At 42.7% G+C, this 21,176-nt stretch overlaps 1 protein-coding gene across 1 annotated transcript in view; it reads left to right on the top strand.

The window, feature by feature from the left end:
• EGFL8 (EGF like domain multiple 8) overlaps positions 1 to 21,176 on the top strand; it is a 97,939-nt gene that overhangs the window by 54,673 nt on the left and 22,090 nt on the right. Inside the window, exon 2 of the mRNA XM_069237264.1 lies at positions 18,130 to 18,310. Within this exon, the coding sequence (XP_069093365.1) occupies positions 18,237 to 18,310 (74 nt within the window). The 5' untranslated portion in view covers positions 18,130 to 18,236. The remainder of the gene's footprint in view (positions 1 to 18,129; positions 18,311 to 21,176) is intronic.

Raw genomic sequence — 21,176 nt, 5'->3', positions numbered from 1 at the left:
TGTAAACTGATACAGACTCTATGTCCTGATTTATGGTTTTCTAGTTTGGTTTCAGTGCTCTTGTATGTTGGTATAGATCTATAAACCAATTTTATAAGTATGCCCTGCTGAGTGATTTCACTTATAATTACAGTATGTTGCCCGTTCACAATGAGCACAACCACACACAAAGTAGTCCCTTCACTGTCAGGTAAGGGAATACTATTGTAATCTGTGCTTTTTTAAACCAACGAAAAATATTTTTGATTTAGCTAATGGTGTTTTTTTGGTTGTTGATGACCCAGCTACCTCTTGAATAATAAGGTTTTGCACAAAACATGACAGAACAAACAAGAATTGCCAAAACCAAAAGACTGGTGGACATCACCAGACCTATTGGATTTGCCAAAGCCTGTTTTTTTATGGCACTGCAGTACCGCAGTGCTACAGCGAAATTACATGGGTGCTGCACTGAGCATCATGGTAGTAGTGCGGTAGTGTGGCGCCGCAAAAAAAAATCTTTTTAATGTGATCCACCACTCCACAAGGGCCAGTGTGTCAGTGTATCCCTTACATGCTCCCTTATTCTTTATTCTTATTAGGGTTTCTTTTATGACAAAAGGGTAGCCAACCAGAGTAATAAAATGGTAGCTACAACTTTCTCTTCATGTTGCAGCTGGCCAATCAGATCACGTGTTTGGGCCTGATGGTACCACAGTAGTACTGAAGGAGTACCGCGCCAGCCAATTAGATCGCATTTTGAGCTTGCAGTAATGTGCTATTCCCCTGCAGTACCGCAAAGGTATCGCGTCACTATATATGCATACATTTTCGGCCTTAATTTCTCAAAAATGGCTGAACAGATTTACACCAAATCACAAAAAGCACACTTTCTGGATCAGGATCTAGCTCAAATTTGGTGTAATTCTGGTTAGCTGTTTGTGTTGTACAGCGATTTAATTTTCCTCTGGAAAATTGCATAGAAAAAAATGTGTTTTGGGGCCACCATTTTTCTCGGCTCCCACTTGATGGACCACCCAAAACTTTCCATGAAGGAGCTGAATTGGTGTAACCTTTTTTGTGGAAAAACTTGTGAAAATTTGTTAAAGGGTGCCAAAGTTATTAGTAAAAAATCTATTCCCAAAACCCAGTTCTAACGATAACTACACAGTGGCAAACGCCACTGTGTAGGATAGATAGATAGACAAACTGATAAATAGATAGATAGATAGATAGATAGATAGATAGATAGATAGATAGATAGATAGATAGATAGATAGATAGATAGATAGCAAAGCTATAATCTTTCAAGCTTAGAGTGCTGCATAATTTATGCAAAAAAGGAAGTTGGGAACCATGAGTATTTCCCAAGTTTTAGGTGAAGAGCTTCTCTTTTATATGGTACACTCTGCAACACCACCAACACTCAAACTTCTCCCCTCAAATGTCTGTTTTTCTAGCAGAATTTTTCAGCATAGGACTAGCATAGTGCCATCCATGCCGAGCTGAAAAATGAAAAAAGCTTTCTGCTGTGTCAGTATTTCAATAACCACCTTATGGCAGAGGATCCTTTACCCGTACTTAGTGACCCACATGTACATTTCTTGCTGTGCTTTGCTTTGCTTTGCTTTCTGCCACAAATCCCACAAACGTCCACTGAGTTTTTTTTTTATTCACCTGTAATAGAGGATTAAGTACTTATTTATTTATTTTGTTATTTTATTTAGCTATTGGGTATCACATTTCTTCTTTGTAGGGTTGATATGCCTTTATCTTGTGCTTATGTACATAACATTCTTTAGAATATTCAGCTGATTCTAAGAACTAGTGAATCTTGTATTCTCCAGTCCTCCGACCTGCTAGGTGGTTCCTACTGTTGTGGGTTCCTGATTTGTGGAATAAATTATATTGGATGTTCAAATTTTCATCATTTGTGCTTTGGATATATCTTGCTCACTGGCCATGCCCACCACATCACCTCTCTCCCAAATCCATGTAGGGCACAATTTTGACAACACCTTCCTCTTATACCCTCAAATGGAGATATCCCATTGGCACTGTGTGGGGCTGTTCTATGCACAAACTAAAAATGTCTTTAACCACTTTGGATATATCCAGCCTATTGCTCACAGCTCACTGAATACATTGTATCATTCTCTTACAGCTCTCAACCAACCCATTGTTTTTGAAATGGTACACCAACTTTCCTACATGCTTATATCTCTTGAGTAACTTGTAATCGAAGATTACGTGAATTGTGCACCATTGTCAGTTTAGATCTTACCTCAAAAGCAACTGTTCAAAGAAATGAAACAACACACTCGACTTAGAATTTCTATGAAACTCGAGTTCTAACCATCTTGTCAGGTAATTCACCACCACTACATACCTGTGCTTTTCAGGCAAGATATTGTTCCTTCTACCCCTTTGACAGGTTGGAGACGAGGACAGCTGGTCGACAAGTTCTTCTCACTCATTGTATAAATGTTCCACTGGCCTACGTAGCCCTCCACCTCTGTAGCAATCTTCAGCTACCAAATCACTTCTGTCAAAGCTCTTCATCAAAGTCAATTCTATATGCCCTTTGTGTGCTTCTACTAACAACTTTCTCCATAAAATCATCATAGCGAACAACATAGCGAACAACCCATCTTCCACAAGTAATTCATACGCTATCATCCAACAGCATTGTTACTTTGATTCCAAAGTCCTTTCTCTGGGCCTCTCACACATAGCCATGTCCATCATAGAACATAATAGAGGATCAGTGCAACTAGCCTAAAATTAATGTGTCTTTTTCAGCGCACTCTACAGTTACACATATCAACAAATACTATTAAAGAGGATTCCAGCTCTTAGTTTCACAATGCTCATTATCCATCTCAGCTGGATTCCTAGACAAGAAATCATTGGTACAATTGCTCCCCTCTGGAGCATAGTCCAACAAATGACTATTTTCCAGTCACATACACGCCAGTCTGGATGTCGACCTCACAGTAAACTCACTTTCCCCTTATCTCTCTATGTGGTAACTGTGCCTAAGCTGTTGACCTTTAAAAGTGGCGGGCGTAATCCTTGGCTCGAATTCCAATGAGATGTTTCTTAAAAAGGTCTCTCACACTTTTTACTGGCTCACTTTGACTCACACAGTCTCACTCAGACTCACTAATTCATGCAGTCTCACTCATTCTACTCCGACTCATTCTGTCTCACTCAGTCCCACTCATTATCACTCATTCTGAATTACTCATACACATCAACGCTCAGTTACTCTCACTGTCCCTCTCCCTCACTCGCTCACATTCATTGTCACACATACTCGTCCTTACTGTCACTAATTCTCACACACTCTCACTCACTCCTTCACTTACTGTCTCTCACTTTAACTCACACAGTCACACAGACATGCTTACAGTGCTGGAATGGCGTAGACACCTTCATGCACCTGTGTCACCAATCAACCAATGTCACTAGCTACCTCAGTTTGGTGCTGGACTCAGAACGGGTCTGCATTTTATTTTTATTACACCAAGAGTAAATAATTATTCACTCTTGATGAAATACAAATGGGCCACAAAACAAGGAGTGTGTTGTGTAGCTGTTGTAGCTGTTGAGCCCATAAAGGAAAGGCACCCCTGGTCTAGGGACATCCATCCAACAAACCAATCCATCCACTCAATCATCCATCCTTTCACTTATCCACCCTCCTTTCATCCATCCATTCACCCATCCTTTCAATCATCCATCCATCCTTCCGCTCATCCATGCACCCTTTCGCTACATTTATCCATCCTTTAACTTCATCCATCTATCATCCTCCCTTTGGCTCATCCATTTATCCACTCTTTTACTCAGCCATCCATCCTTACACCCATCCATCCACTCATCATCCCATCCATCCATCCATCCACTCATAAATCCCTCCATGTACCCTTTCACCCAACTATCCGTCCTTTCACTCATTCGTCCATCTATCTATTCATTCACCCATCAATTCAACCTTTCACTCATCCATCCATTATCCTCCCTTTCACTCTTTCTTCCACCCGTCCTTTCTCTCATCATCCATTCATCGATCCATTCATCCTCCCTTCAACTCATACACTCTCTCTCCCTTTCACTGTTCCATTCTTACATCCATCCTTTCACTCATTAATTCATGCATCCATCCATCCATCCATCTACCCACCCTTCCCTTTGACTCACCCTCCCAAGTTAATTATAAACCTTTGTCTGCCCTGCTGCCAAGAGGCCCATCAAGAACCCTGCCCCACCACAGCTGCTAAAGCAGGGTGCGGGGTGGGGTGGGGGAGAGGGTGATGATGCCCCTGATGCAGAATCTTAACTACACACTTACCCCTTAGTCTGCTAGTGCATTTGTTGTCGGCAGCTGGTTCCTTCCCTCCGTTGGGCCTCTACAGTTGAGATAAGGAGCAACCCCTGTGCTCAGCTCCATAATGTTTTTTCCAAGTGGAAGAAAATGCAGTACTAAACATGTGTTACTGCAAAGCGAGCAGCCTCCTGCACCCCTCTATGATGATCAACAAATTGTTGTCGTCATCGGCCTGCCGCAGGCATTGAAGTGGATGGAGTTTTGTAGCCCCTTCCATGGCCACTCTTTCCTCGCCCCAGAAGCAACCGCATCAATGGCATTCTAATTCAGCACTCCCTCTGACATCATGTCACTGCTGTAACTTGTGCCTGCAGGTCGAAGAACACCTGGCTGGGCTGGCACTTGTGCAGTAGGACATCTGCAAAGATTATTCCAGTTCACCCAGGAGATTCAGCACTGTGTCTCAGAACAGTCATTTCTTTTCAGCTGCTCTGTGTTTATGTTCTCTCTTCTTGCCCCTCCCCCAGGGTAGCAGGGCAATGCTGCTTCTGCCCAGGAACACCAGACGCCCCTGAGCAATATACACAGGCATCCAATTAGGCTTTTATCACATGAAATGATTTTTGGGAATCTCCTGACCAAGTCCCCATTCTTTTTCTACAACTCAAAATATTCTGTCAAGCCAACTAAAATCTTAATGAAACAAGAGTAAAATTCATACATTCCCAAGAATGATGCAGCTGTTAATTGCTTTGTTTGAAGTCTGATTGCTCCTTGCATACCTGCAGTCATGTTCGGCTTAGGCATAACACCATCCAAAATTGTCTTAAACACTCCATTAATTACTTTCCATACACACATTTGTCCTTTCGCAGTATCGGCCCAACTTCAGTTAGCCGTGGCAAGACCATTTTAACAATATTGTTGTGCTCTTGCCAATTCCTTTGCTACCCAAGAATGTCATCTTGAAACATTGCTAAATTATACATTCCCTTGAACAGGTGAGACATACATTGGAAACCAAGTGCTGCAGAGGCAAGACTGAATAGTATCCTCTTAAATTTAAATGTACAATCAGGTGTGAAAATGTTGTTTAATGCCTTGATTCCTCGTTAAGCACCACACAAAGGTACATGGTGGGTGGATATCAAGTCAACGTTGGAAAATATTCTCGTCCCTGAAGGTATCCCAACTTGGTCCTCAACCCAGGGTAAAGGATATGACTTCTACCCAAGTAGCTTTGCTAGGTCTCATAAATCCATCCACCCACAGGTGTATTTTTCCTGTAGCATTTCTGGACCTTACCTGGTCACTATAGGTGTATTCTCTACCAGTTTGATGATGCCCTCAGCACACATTCGTTTGAGGATGGCAATTGATTCTCTTTGTATACTGTACAGAATATCTGTATTCTACGTTTGATGGAAATGGCTCTATCCTTAATGTGATCCTTTGTCCCAACCTGTCTTCAAACAATGTACCACGTTCCTCTATCCATGTCATTTCTACCCTGCAGATGACACATTCATTTCCTGCCGTGGAGCTATGACTATCTTAAACTCGGCTTGGTGATTGAGAACTAGAATGTTCAGACATTTCTATGCTGCACTTTCCATTCTATTTCTGTTTCTCTAAATTTTAGGTTTGATACAAAGAATCATATTGATTCAGTAGCATTGCTCATATAGCATATGTTGCTATAGCTGGCAACCGTAACTTTCTTTTACCCCATTGTTTCGTCATTAGCTCTTCCGAATACACTGGCTCCCTATACACAGTTGTGCTCATTTCAAACTCCTCACATGCACATTCAAAGCACTACACAACGTAGACCTTACCTACCTAAACAGTCGCATCTCCTTCGACCAACCACCCAGACAACTCCGCTCTGCAGAACTCCCACTTGCATACATCTCATGAATGCACAGAACCAGATTAGGAGGACGGGCGTTCTTTTAAGCCACTCCTAAAACATGGGAAAGCCAACCCACTCCTTCTTCTCTTCCTAATCCCTCAAGAAACTGAAGACCTGGCTTTTCAATTAACCAACCTACCAAAGGCAGGGCTAGAAACACGCACCTGCTCAGCGGCCGGACACCCTCGCGGGTGATAGTGCGCTTTACAAATCCATCATGATAGTCATTCTGACTCCAGGATCCACCATCAACTGAATCATCCTTCTTTACATACTCACCGTCACATAAATATCCTTTACTAGACTTGCCTCCCTTATCCGCAAATTCTGTCTATGCTTTATATTCATCATATGGACTAGATTCTCCATTCTCATTTCCATAAATCATTCCTCCCCTCCTTAACCTTCCCTTTTAGTTGTCTCACCATTGTTCTCCTCCTTCTACATTCTAAACTAAAATGCCCCAGTCTGCCACACTTTTAACAATCCTTCCCAATCTAGATGCAGTTCTTTGAAGCGTAAATTGGATGCCACAATCCACATTTGTTGCACAAATCTCTGAGTTTAACCTCCCCTCGCCTCAATATCACCGTTCACTTGATCAGACTTTTTCTCCTTGACAATTTTTAAGCTATCCATGTTAGTTACAATTGTGACTACCCTAGTATCCATAATTTCAAAACATGCTATCCAAATCCATTGCAATCCAGTGACTGCGCTAGGGAGCTGCTCATCTCCACCTGTCCATAACGCTGGAACCCGCTTGCTCCAGAATCACAATCCCACCTGCCATACAGAGAATCGCAGGAGCACAAGAGACAGAATCTAGAACGCCACTACCTACATTTTAATGAAATTGTCCTGTTCCAAGATGGCCGTCACATCCACACAGTGGGCACTTTATATCCTTTCATTTACATTGGTCTGTGCCACCCGTGCATCTCGAGGGATAGTTCTTCTGTCTCGAGAGTCTTGCTGAATGATCTGTGCAACCTGGATCTGATGTATTTGACTTAGGTGGGAGGCTTTGAGTTTTTCTAGCCTAAAAGTTGCTATTTTACGTTCACGTAAATGCAAGTTAGCAGGCATAAGCCAGGTCTCCTGTTTTATTCTTCAAATCGCCATCTTAGTTGTTGGCATGCATGCCAGTGCCAGGTCTGGTGCATGAGATCTGTGCTGGTAAGTTTTTTATGAATAAAGGGACAGCTCTGCTTGCTAAGCAGTACAGATCGAATATTTATGCACCCTGAGTGATAGCACTGCTGTCTGTCAAATTAGACTGTACCATCTGTACACAATGAAGGACAGCACTGCAATCAAAAGTGCCATGTCGTTTCATCTGTGCAATCCGAAATACAGCGCTGAGATGCACACTTTTAGCATTGCATCTGACATGCCGCATGCTAATATCTCTGTATCATGAGAGTTAGCTCTGCTGCCTGAGAACTACCTTTGGTTCCTTAAGTGTAGGTCTGTAACATCCGGGTAACCTGAAGGATAGTTGTGCTCCATGAGTCTTACACCTCCAAAGTCTCTTTACCCTGTGGGGCAGCCTTGGAGACTGGGGCGCCTGCTTGTAACAATACTGATGTCTGAGGGACTGTCCCATTGTCTACTGTGCTCATCTGTAACATTTGTCTAACCTGTGAAGAGGGCACCTTTCAAGCGCACAATACCTTTTCTGTTGTAAAGTAAATACCAATGTGTTCCTTTGTGTTGTTTTGTGTCACTTTGAGACAGTGCAAAGGTACATTAAATCTAGGCCTGAGAATTTGTTGTGTGGGGACGACAGGGAAGATCACACAGGGGGAGATACTCTGTTGCACTAGTCCTGTCCACCCGTAAAGTCATTGACTGGCGACCACCGTTGTCTAAGGCTAATATTAAGACCTTCTGATGTCTGCTGAAGCTTTCTGAGCCCAAAGACAAAGGATGATGTTGTGCTTAGACCCCACTGTTAAACCACCATAGCATCATCGTATCTGGGAGTAATAAAACTATGTAGGATAGCAAACATTGAGCTCTAGTATGCAAGAATTGAAGCAGATGTCTTGCAGGACACACACAACTGTTTTCAGCTGGTGCACAAGATACTGAGGACTGCCCATAGAATGTGGATGTGGTTGATGCTCTATGGGGTCTGCCAAGTGTTGGAGGACCTGCCTCCTTCACCCTGTCAGAGGACTGCATGATCCCTACTGAGTCAGAGGGAATTGTTTTGCTGAAAGTGCTTCTGCCAACTTGGTAAATTGTAAATCTTATCCTTAGTGTGGGGGAGGGGCAGTCAATGGCTCAAAGAGTAGGCAGGACTAGTGCAACAATGTATCTCCTCTGTCTGACTTTACCCTTCATTTACACATATAGCCAGACCATAGCAACAAATGGCGAGACACGATAAGGCGCACTGCACCACGTGTGCCACTGTGGTTTAATACTTTACTGTACCCAAGACTATGGTACCATCTACCTGACGTCTGCTGTAAAGGTTGTCCATCATCTTCAATTTGGGCACAGTGCTTCTGCCCAGGCCTCAGGTCTTTTAAGGGAGGAGGACAATCTCTGTTGTGCACAGATCCCTCCAGCAGCAGCTTATGCACTGTAGGGGCCAGATCAGGGCTATAATAATTGTGGGTAAAGCATTCCTGAATGTTGGATGTCCGAATCCTGGGTCATGCACCATAGCGGCATTGTTCTCCTGTAACTCATTTCCTTCTCCTGGGCCCAAGGGCCAGATCAATGATGATCTGTACAGACCAAGCTTTCTGAGTTACAGCTGCTAGAGACCAGAACTCTATGCTTTACACTCAAAGGACCAAATCACAATAGTTGATCTTCAGAAAATGTTTGAAATCTTATCTTTTTTAATCAGTAGGGCCATCTCCCTCATATCTTATCTTTCCAAATGGCTTGCAACTTATTTATTGTCACTTTTCTATAGCGCCAATAACCTTGAATTGAAGCAATCTATAAAATAAAGTAACTTAAGAAAACATAACAGTTTAGTCACAAAGGCTTGACAATGGCAGAATCTCTGGAACATAACTCAATCCCTGATGCAGGTCTCAATCATGGTTGTAGTAACACTGGGGTACATTGTTATTGTGACTTGTGGCATTTTATGTAGACTTAGCTAAAGTTTAAGATGATTCATGTATCCTAAGTACAAATTGTTGCAGCTGCTGATCTGAAGTTGCCCCCACCACACAGCCACAGGAAAATGAGGCATCTTGGCCAGCCATAAAACAAAAGGCGTGCACCCTGTCAAATGCTTTTTTATACAGTTGATCTAAATAGTGATGTTCTGGCTCCACTGTTCCTATTGGATTGAGTGCATGCTCCCTGGAGCTCCTTAATGTAACCAGTATAGTTTAATTGATTGATTTGCTCTAGCAGAGCAAAACTAAAACTGCATCCCTCCCTCAATGTATCTGGACTTAAAGTCCAGATTTGACGCATGCAGGGAATCCGTAATGTTCAAAGTATTTTTCCCATGAGACCTTGCTGATAGTAATTTTTTGATATTTTGTTGGATACTTTTATACATGCTATGTGGTGGGTGATCAGTGATTAACATTGTTTTTGTTATTTTCACCCTGTTAGGCTCACGAGATAGGGGATAGATATGCAAAAAGACTAATGGCTATGAAATTCCACATGCGACCCAGAGGTGGTTCCACATTGACAGGCGCCTATTTGTATTATACAGATGGAACATGTCTAGCAGCACGTTTATACTTTTGTGGGTAAAGTGAGGATAGTAAACCCATCATTGTGGAACGCAGAACCATTATGATCTTCAACTATCACCTTGCTTACTCAGTATTATTGCCCTGCCACTTTATTTTAGTTTTCATTTTTGTCTTCTGATAACTGCTTGCTAATAAAAGCTTGTCCTTTACTAAGAAACTCTTAACTCCTTCCACTGTCAGATGTGGTTTAACTGTTTCTGGTAGCCAGCAAGCAAGGGATCAGGCCTAACTCCACATAGCTCATTGCATTTTATTGCAGTAGGTGCTTAGGCACAAAATTTCTTTGTGATGATAATACATAAGTATCATCAGGGCAAAACTACTAAAAATAAATAGGTGGTTGATAAGCTTAGGCAAAGCATAATCTTGTCACAAGAAGTGACATCACAGTCTCTGATGTCACAACTCTGTAATTAACATAACTTTAATGGGAATGAGTCTACATACCAGTGAAAATGGAAGTGGGATTTCTCCATGTAAATCTATACAAAAGGCACATGTTCATGTGACTGTAAATCAGTAAATGCATGAGGCAGCATTTAAAGAACAATGAATGTATGACGAATGATTTACATAAAATAATATAATGCATGCATAAACACTTTCCTCCTGAATGCTGGAATGTGTGGGGCTGCATTTAATGAATAAAGCATGTATAAAGAATCAATTACATAGAATAAAATAGTGAATACATGCACACTTCTCTCCTGAATGTTTAAATACTATATAAATACAACAGAAAAATACATCTTACCACACATTAAAATGTGAAATAATATTTTAAACACATTTGTACTTGTAGCTCACATGTCAATTTCCCAAATGTGAAGTAGCAGTAAGGCTTCAAAATGACTTAAAGTAAAAACATTATAAAACAAATGGGAAGCTATTTTAGCTAGCACATTTAAACCATGCACTTTCCACTGAGTAAGAAAAGTTGGTGGGTGTTTTTTGTAAAACTTGTTACAATGTCGTTTCTGTGTTTGTCTAGCTTTTAATTTGGAATAAGGAATGTATGGAGTTGGAAGTGCTTGGTTCTATATTGGACAATTAATCTCTATTAATCAGTTCGTTCTAGGCTTTCTGTGAAGGAATAACCAATGGGTGGTGGCTCTATTTTATTTTGACATGAAGGTTTTAACACTAGATTTCATTGGCAATGAGGATAGAATTTGGATATAGCCCCAATTGATAATGCATCAAAGACAAATTGATGCACTGAAAACACTCACCTCCTTATGGAACTCATTATTTCAGCAATTTTAGGAGATGCTGCTCCACCCAGATAGTGAGGTTCAAATTCCTGAGATCCACGCACATATTGAGGCATCCCCTCACCTTGGTTGCCATAACAGTTAGTGCCAACTACTCTGAAGAATGAATAATCTCAATGAGTCCACTCTTCAGTAACATATCCATCTCTTCTGTGAGCCGAAAAGTGAGTGGCTAAATTGCATGGTTAATGTTTGTCTGCAATTGGCAATCTAAAGTGGATGCCTAGGAATAAACTCATAAATGACATAATATGGGGTTAACATGTGGTTCCCAATGCTTTAGGGGAGGGTTGTCACATGTTTCCTTATGAGGTCGAAAAGCTGCAACCAAATGTCCACTTGTGTGGTTGAGTGGGCGAAAGGTGATGAATGTTGACTGGGATAAAGCTATGGAACAAATGAGTAAAAATTGAGATCAGTATAATGAGAGTTATTATCAGTGTCTTAGCGCGAAAGAGGGTGTGGAACATCTGGTACTTGTGTGCCATCCTAGTCATGTATAAAATTATTTTTAATTGATTGGACCTCATTGTATTCCAATTTGAAGAAAAATTGCATGCTTTATGGAAATGGTCACACCTCAAGCATGGGCAGACCGTGCAAACTATAATAAACACTGAATGCGCAAAGGATTGTAGCAGCCAAACAGGAAACACAATTAGACTCTTTGCAGAGATGATGTAAACCACCAGGCTCGCTGAGTGACTACACCAAATGATTTCTATTATTTTCTTGTTTCGGTTTGTTTTGGGTAGGAGATACGTTATAATGAGGTTCCTGAGTATGGATAGCTTTTGGAAGTGGAATATGAGATGTGGGAGAGTTCTGTCTTTACAGAGCAAAAGCAAATTGATGGTGTTCGTCTGTTATTTTAAAATAAAGCTCTCTCTTATGTCCAGTTTCACCCTATACTTCACGTTTTCTTGGAAAAAGATCATTGTTTGGGGTTAATGCTCAGATGGATGTGAGAGATAGTTAACAATCACAGCCCTAACTCTGGCTGAGTAGCAGCCTGTAGCTGTGCTATTCACCTCACTTAACACATTGACAGATTTGTCAAGAGTTAGGTTCCCTGCCAATAGCTTGAACTTCATTTACAGGGTCACTAGAGGTTGCAACTGTTACCACTTTGGTTTGCTGACCCAGGAATATTGTTTGTGACCCCTGACCTGCAGTACTCAATAAATGAGTACATGCACTTGGCTGTTTTTTCTATGTTTTTATACAATTTTGCTGATTTCCTGCAGAGAGTGTCACTTAATGCCCTGCTGGATGCTTGGATGAGTGAAGGGATTGATTAATGTATGCACTTTTCATTACTTTTGGAATAATAAATGGCTTGAACAAAATGTCCACACATCCTGTTCAGTCCACCATTCCCTGTTTCAGATTATGTCATTGGAGAGGGCCCCATCAGACCCATGCCTCACCACATCTAAAACCTGGGAACATCACCAATCAGCACCAACCTGACTCACATCATCAACACCTCCATCACGTCTGACACTTTCACAGATGAATGTAAAGTTGCAGATATCAACGTCCTTCTCAAGAAACCCAGAGCTGACCCGAATCAACTGAGCAACTTCCAACCCATCTCCCTTTTCCCCTATCCAGCCAAAGTGAATGAGAAGGCTAATAATAATCAACTCACAACCCACCATGAACTTCACCATCATCTAGACAACTCGCAATCTGGATTCTGAAAGAACAACAGCACCAAGACAGCACTCATTGCAGCCACCAACAACATTAGAAATAACCTAGACTGAGTAGCAACAGCACCCCTCGTACTGCTCAACCTCTCCGCGACCTTCAACACTGTCTCTCACAACACCTTCATCAGAAGATTCCACATGATTGGCATACAAGGATCTGCTTTCAAATGGATCTGTTCCTTCCTCAAAGGGTCAGGCTGCCACCCTTCACATCAGAGACCAAGAAACTGATATGTAGTGGTCCACCGGTATCATGCCTCAGCCCCACTCTTTTCAACATATACATGACACTCCTCACCAACGGGATTGGCATGCAAGGATCTGCTCTCAAATGGATCTGTTCCTTCCTAAAGGGAATAACCCAAAGGATGAGGCTGCTACCTTTCACATCAGAGATCAAGTCCCACAGGGATCATGCCTCAGCCCCACTCTTTTTAACATATATATGACACTGCTTGCCAACCACATCTGATCACAAGACATCATCGTCATCTCCTACGCCGATGACACCAAACTCATCCTCTTCCTGACAGACAAGATAAACACCACCAGAAGCAACTTCACCAACTGCATGACCATGGTAGCAGTTAGTTTAGTTTAGTTTTAAGGATTTGTAGAGCGCTTGGCTACCCGAAGGCCTCCCAACGCTGAGGAAGATCACTAGGTAAGAGGAACAGACCTAAACAGGGAACAATACAGTTTTCAATTTTCTACAAAAAGAAGATTCTGACATGTCATGACGGAGTTCCAAGGGGAGGGAGTTCCAGATCTTAGCTGCTCTACAGGCGAAGGATCTACACCCCCCCATCTAACTTTCTTAGCACAAAAGGAGTTAATTAAAAAAGCTGAAGAAGATCTGAGTATTCTTCGAGGGGTATAGGGTGGTAATCATTCGTCTGAGGAAGACTGGACCCTTGTTTCGAAGGGCTCGGTGAATAAAACACATAGCTTTAAAAATAATGGTTGTTCAATCGGAAGCCAATGGAGGGAAGCTAAGGCTGGAGTGGCAGATGAATGTCTGGGGGTGTTTGTGAGTAGGTGAGCAGGAGCGTTCTGCATCACCTGAAGTCTCTTTAGAACATGCGAAGGAGAGCTCAGGAGCAGTACGTTCCCATAATCGAGACGTAAAAGTATCAGAGCCTGAGAAAGAAGTCTTTTGGCTAAAAATTTAAGTAATTTAAAATTTTCCTAAGGGTTCTTAGAAAACCGAAACAGGTAGCTGCCAGTTTCTTAGAATGGCATGCCATTGTAAGGTGCGGGTCTAGCCAAAAGCCCAAGCTTTTTATGGATTCTTTAGGCAGAGGTAGATCCTTAGGCAAGTTCACTGCTAAGGATGGGGACCTAAGTAAGGAAGGATTCCCGACGATCATAACTTCTGTTTTCCCATGGTTGAGCTTAAGCTTGCTCTCTATCATCCATCTGGCGATATCTGAGAGACAGGAAGATAAGGTAGCCTGTTCTTGGATATTCTTAGCAGAGAAGGAGTAGACCAACTGAGCATCATCCGCATAAGATACTAGAGAGCAGACTGGATGGAAGCCAACTGCCTGAAACTCAACTCCGACAAGACGGAAGTACTGGTCTTCGGAAACAAGACCTCCCCAAGGGATTCCACCGGGTGGCTGTTAGAGCTAGGGCGAACACCCACACCCAGAGACAATGCAAGAAATGTAGGGATCATCCTAGAATGAAGTGTGCACCTGCTGCTTCCACATCCTACTCATCCTGCAAAAGATTTTCAAATGCTTGCTTCAAAACACTAGATGGGCCATCGCGCAAGCATTAATTACCAGCAGGCTGGACTGTAGCAACACTATCTGTGTCAGAATCTCCAAACAACTCCTACACAGGCTCCAGACCATGCAGAATGCATCCATAGGACTCATACTCGACCTCCTATACCGCACTCACATCACATGGCACCTCAGGAAGCTTCACGGGCTCCACGTTCACAAGCTAAGTGAATTCAAACTACTCACGTACACATACAAAGCCCTACACAACACAGGGCCAGAATACCTGAACATATAAGCACCTTGGAACCACACACCTTGCCCAAGTGCCTGGATACCCTCTTGGGTGATTAGTGCGCTATGCAAATCAACATAAAGTAACATTTCTTGTTTTTCGTTTTCTGCAGATGTTTCAAAGTTAGTACCTGGGAATTTTTGGAGTAGGTCTGGGCTAATGGGATCCCTGAAAGCCTAGCTTGAGGAAGAGTCACACATAGATGGCTGCAGTAACCTATAACGCAGAGTCTTTATCACCTCATAACTATCAACATTTCCTTCTCAGGCACGAGCAGTTTATCTAGGTCCTGCAGGTAATGTTTGCATTCTGCTGTTTGCAGCCTTGCTGTTCCACGTTAAACGCAAGACTACAATTCCCAGAATGCATAGACTGCTTGAGATGTGCACGCCTGGTCCGGTACAACTCGACCTGTTAACTTTTCATGAAAGTGCATCTAGGAAGGTGGCTTCTTTCTGAAGATGATGAGGGATTAGGTGGAAAATGTGGAGAAAGGAAGCCTTAACATTCTGGAAAACCAGAGTAAAGTCTGATTACATCCCCTCCTTTGTGTCCACTATCTCCTAGTTGGCAGGAGCGCCCAGAGACTGACGTGAAGTATTCTTCAACCACGTACTTAACCATAGTTGAAGGTAAAGTTGCCTCCTGTCAGATAAAAGTAGACCATACGGTCATGTTTTTTCTTTAAACCACTTGCAACTAAAATACCTGTAAAGGTAAAGTCCATGCCACCCTAGTCACAATGTCTATTGTAAAACAATGTCTGTGTATCCATAATCCGGTTATATTTAAGGAAGCTGGTAGCTCGTATTGTAGCTCAGGGTATACCATGCACGCACAGGTTTCATTAAGAAAGAGTCTGTTTTTTATTTCTATAAAATGATGTAAACATAAAACTTGTTTGCAGAGTTCCCAACTCCTCTCAAACTGCTACTTTTTAGTGCAGCTTTTCTGTCCAGCTGGGTTAAAGGGCGCTTTCCCACCGTAAAGGGAAGTGACTGCCCCATCCCTACTCAAGAGATAGTATATGTAAGCTACAAACTGCTTTGTCAGCCCTGGGTAGAGCAGTCTGTGCCACCTACTCACTTCCACCTGTCCACTGACACCTGTTTGCATTGAATGAGGGATGGTACTCAAAGCACACACTGCTGTTGGAGTGAGGACACTCATTAGGGCCCTATTGGTCCTTACATGTGTGAAAGCTAAATTAATTACTAATAAATTTGTATTGATTAACTGTTAAGAATTTACATGAATTAGGATAATGTAGAGAAAATTTTGTGTCAGGGAAAATGTGCCCACTGATGTGGCCACCATAAGTACAATGAACTTACGTTTATAGTCTAAATGATGTGTACATGTAGAATAAAATGTATTAGTGGGTCGCATTAACATATTGGTACTATGTATTTGCTTAAATAATATCAGGCATTGATCATTTACAAAGGTTTGGGACTGGTCGACAGAGCCTCATGATAAGTTGCTTGGCAGAATTAATTAAATGTTCATAAATGTCTTGTGAAAGCCGAGAATTAATACTGTCTATTGTTCAAATGGAGTTGACCAAGCGATTTGTAAATGTCTTAAACTTTCTCATGAGAACTGCCTGTCGAAATGTCTTGCACTAGAAATGGATACATTGTAGGTTTGATGCGTGAGAAGAGGCTGTTCCCAGGACTGAACAACTGAACAATGGCCTCACTGACTACAGCTAGGATTGCAACAAAACCGTTACCTGACAAACCTGACGATGGGAACAGGAGAAAAGGAACCAATCATTGACATGTGAAAGACTGTTTAGTTATATTTTAGATTCATAGTTTATAGTCTATTGGTCTTACTGTAAATGTACGATTTTCTGACCAATGACGGGATGAGAAGATACTTTATGCAAGTTTAACTTAGTCTGCTTGCACTTAGGAAGTCTAGTCTGTTTTCAGATCCCGTTCGACCAACTCTTTCTACCCTTGCTAAGAGTCCTGATTGTGGAGCACCACAGTTCCATGTATTTTGTTAATTTGTGTTAATGCTGATTCCTTAGCTTAAAAGTCCCCTAAATTGGTTCAGTCATTGTAGAGCCCAATTGTGGCTGAGCCATCCCCTTTCATTGCCCTTTCCTGACGCTGACCAGACGGATGTCCACCTGAGGAAGGGACAACTTCTTGCTGACTGATTGAGGCGAGGTATAACAAAATGTTATTCTTTCTATGCTGTATTTGTGCTTTATTTAAGGTACCAACCGCTTTTGTGGTAGAACCTTAGTTAGATGTTTTTCCAAATTAACTTTTACAAAAATTGTTTTGCGTGAAGCCCAAACATGCTATTCTAATTGAGTTAGTTAGTATGTCCAAAACGTTGTTGATAAATGTTATTATCAAAGAATTGATTCTGTTCACCTGTTGAGTCCAGATGTATACTATCTCTGTTTTCCAGTTATTACTGTTATTGATTTGTACTGTAACCCTTGAGTGTTTAATTATTAATGCTTTAGCCAAATTTAGATTCTTTGGTCAGCCTGTGTTGTTTGTATATGTTTATCATTTGGTATTGAGGCTAATCTACGTAATATTAGCATTGTTGATCTAGGGAAATAAACATTTTAACTTTACTAAAAGGTGTGGTTATTCATGGCCACATGGGTCATGTTGCGAATAGATTATTGACTTCAATAAAGATAAATGGTGTTTATTGATATTTCTTTTCATATCGTTGTTGAGATTAGGAGCTATAGTGGAATCACTCTAAGCATAATCAAAAGGTCCATCGAACCTCTAACACGTCCCCTTATCAATTCAATTGTAAAAGACCACATAAGGCCACACGTGCTCACACATGCTTTTTTTTTAATTACACTTCTTGACTCACTGCTTCACGCCACAGCGCGGGTGACTGAGTATTGTGCATAACGATATTGGAATCAGAATAATTTACATAGCGCATGCCACAAACTGAAGTGCCTTTAGGAGCTTAGTTTATTAGGTATTGCTATTTCTGAACTAAATGGTACTCATAGTATAAACCTCGAAAGGATGGCTCGGACCTGTTGCACAAACCTAGGACCTCTGTAGTATTTTCATGAACCCGTTGAACCAATGCGCCAGCTCCAGTAAATGCTTTGTTTCTCTCTGTGTAGGTGATTGACTCGGAGAAAAGATCCACTTGCCGCTTCTGAGCCACAACCTCTCTCCCCCAAAGGCGAGGGATCTGGAGGACCGAGCCAGGATCTCCACCATCCCAAGGATGGGGCTGACACTACTGCTGTGTGTGCTGAGCCTGGGTCTGGGGGTCCCAGGACAGATCATCAAAGAAGGGCGGTAAGTTACCCCTCACCCCCCAAGCTCGTCTTTGCCATCACCGTGCACTCTGGTTGGGATCTTTGTTGGTAACCGGGGGCTGAAGGTAACTTCAGGGGAGGGATCCTTCCAATTGTCCATCTAAACCACGGACTACAGTGTGGAAGTGGAGCTGTTCAGAGGAAAGGGAAACTGAATGGGACGTGTAGAAAAGGGACAAAGAACCTGTCCCCTCTAGGGCTGGATGAGCAGAAATATAATGAGTCTATCTTCTCCAGGACTGGCTAGACATTAGATTCATGGTCAGACTGACCTATAGGGCAGATGGCAGTGCCAGATGTGCCAGTCTGACAGGTCAGTGCCTGGGCTGTTTTTTTTGGTGTGGTGGACAGCTTTGTGACACTGTGTTGGTGGGTCTGTGGCTGTGTGTATGCTGCTTTTGCAGTGTGGTAGGTGGTTATGTAGCTGCGTATAGGCTGGTTTTGTGGCTACGTGTGGATGGTTTTAAGGCTTTGTGTGGGCCAGTTTTAAAGCTGTGTGTGGGTTAGTTTTGTGGCAGTGTGTGGGTAGTTTTGTGGCTGTGTATGGGTTGGTTTTGTGGCTTTTTGGGCTGGGTTTGTGGCTGTGCGTGGACTGGTTTTGTGGCTGTGAGGGTGGTTTTGTGGCTGTGTGTGGGCTGGTTTTGTGGCTGTGTGTGGGCTGGTTTTGTGTCTGTGTGTGGGTGGTTTTGTGGCTGCGTTTGGACTTTTTTGTAGCTGTGTGTGGGCTGGTGTTGTAAACATCTTTGAATAAGGGCTTGGCAGGAGTAGCAGGCAGCACTGTAAAGGCTGTGGATGCTGCTATATCACTTCTTGCAGCTAATGATGGACTATTCGCCCTTTTCGGTAGAAGAGCAGAGAGGTGTGAATGTTTCTATCTTTTTGATAGGGAAGATAAGTTGTGAATTTCACTGCAGCATTTCCCTAATAATATCACACACATTGCCCGCAACAAACATAAATACCTGTTATTCCTGAGAACATGTCTTCAAACGTCCAGAGTTATTCGATTTTCAAATGTGGGCCAGATATTTACTACACAGTTCATAAATGTGGGCCTTTTTTCATTTTGGTTTCTAGGCCTATTTGTGGCCCCCAATCTGACCCTGCTGGGATTAGCAGGCTAAACACCCACTCACCTCTAGGGATAGACAGACCTTGGACTAGACGAAAACACACTCTCTCACCTCTAGGGTTAGATAGGTGGAAGGGTAAAAAGTATTCCACTTACAGGGATGGATTAGCAGGATACTGCAGGATACAGGCCCTCTCATCTCTAGGCCTGGATGGGCAGAACACTGATAGTCTTTCACCTCCAGGTTTAGATGGACCAGGGATTAGCAGGATACAGGCTTATCGCCTCTACTTTGCTGGCTAACTCTAATTTCCTCTAACACCTGGAGGATCAAGAGATTATGGCATATTGTGCCCAAAGCAACCAAGGGTTTGGAGAGGAAACTCTTCATCAGTACATTTCTGTATGTTTTCCACAATGTACCTAAAGGCAGGTTCTGTGCCATTGTTAGGTCTAAAACCCTGAATAAATAATAAGGTAAAAAATACAGGGTCATATTTATACTTTTTGACGCAAAACTGCGCTAACGCAGTTTTGCGTAAAAAAAATTAGCGCCGGCTAACGCCATTCTGAAGCGCCATGCGGGCGCCGTATTTAATCAATGACGTTAGCCGCCGTTAGCCGCCAGCGCTGCCTGGTGTGCGTGGAAAAAAACGACGTACACCAGGCAGCGCCGGCGTAGGGGGATATGGAGCTTGGGCGCCAAAAAATGGGGCAAGTCAGGCTGAGGCAAATTTTTCGCCTCAACTCGATTTGCGCCATTTTTTTCGACTCCCAACCCCCATAGAAATGACTCCTGTCTTAGCAAAGACAGGAGTCAGGCCCCCTTCCGTCCCCTGGGCATGGTCATTGGGCATAGTGGCATGTAGGGGGGCACAAATCAGGCCCCCCTATGCCACAAAACAAAATTTAAAAAAAACTTACCGGAACTTACCTTAATGTCCCTGGGATGGGTCCCTCCAGCCTTGGGTGTCCTCCTGGGGTGGGCAAGGGTGACAGGGGGTGTCCCTGGGGGCATGGGAGGGCACCTCTGGGCTCCTTTCGAGCCCACAGGTCCCTTAACGCCTGCCTTGTCCAGGTGCTAAAAAACGGCGCAAAAGCGGCCGTACGTCATTTTTTTTGACCCGCCCACTCCCGGGTGTGAATTTTGCCCGGGAGTGTAAATACGGCGCACATGCCTCGGAGTCAATTTTTTAGACGGGAACGCCTACCTTGCATATCATTAACGCAAAGTAGGTGTCCACGCTAAAAAATGACGCAAACTCCATGGACTTTGGCGCTAGACGTGTCTAACGCCAAAGTATAAATATGGAGTTAGTTTTACGTCGGAATTGCGTAAAAAAAAACGACGCAATTCTGGCGCAAACAGAGTATAAATATGCCCCACAGTGTTCTGTTTGGATGAAAATGTTTCAATGAATGGTTCAAACCTATTTCTAGCCACATCTGACAGCTTTCCTCAAAAGGATTATCCATCTGGTCCCACCGCCCTTGCCTATCTGGCTGATAGGTGCCTTCGCCAACTCATAGTTGGACTAGGGCAGTACTCTGCAAACGATACCAAAGCAGCACTGCCTCACTTCAAGAAGTCCAAAATGCAGAGGTGGAGCCGACGAAGACAATTTAAGGAAAGGTCTCATAAGTGAGACCAGGAGAGGGGTTTAGAAGATCCACATGAAGCGTCTCAGCCTCGTATATAAATGTAGGTGAATTTTGGCATCATCCACCTTCAACAAAAAACATTATACCCTACATGCTCATTAGAGCACCAAGC

This window comes from Pleurodeles waltl, chromosome 6 (assembly GCF_031143425.1).
Source record: "Pleurodeles waltl isolate 20211129_DDA chromosome 6, aPleWal1.hap1.20221129, whole genome shotgun sequence".
In the NCBI taxonomy this organism is placed as follows: domain Eukaryota; kingdom Metazoa; phylum Chordata; class Amphibia; order Caudata; family Salamandridae; genus Pleurodeles; species Pleurodeles waltl.
Note: the sequence above shows the minus strand (reverse complement) of the source record. Positions and strands in the feature narration are given on the sequence as shown.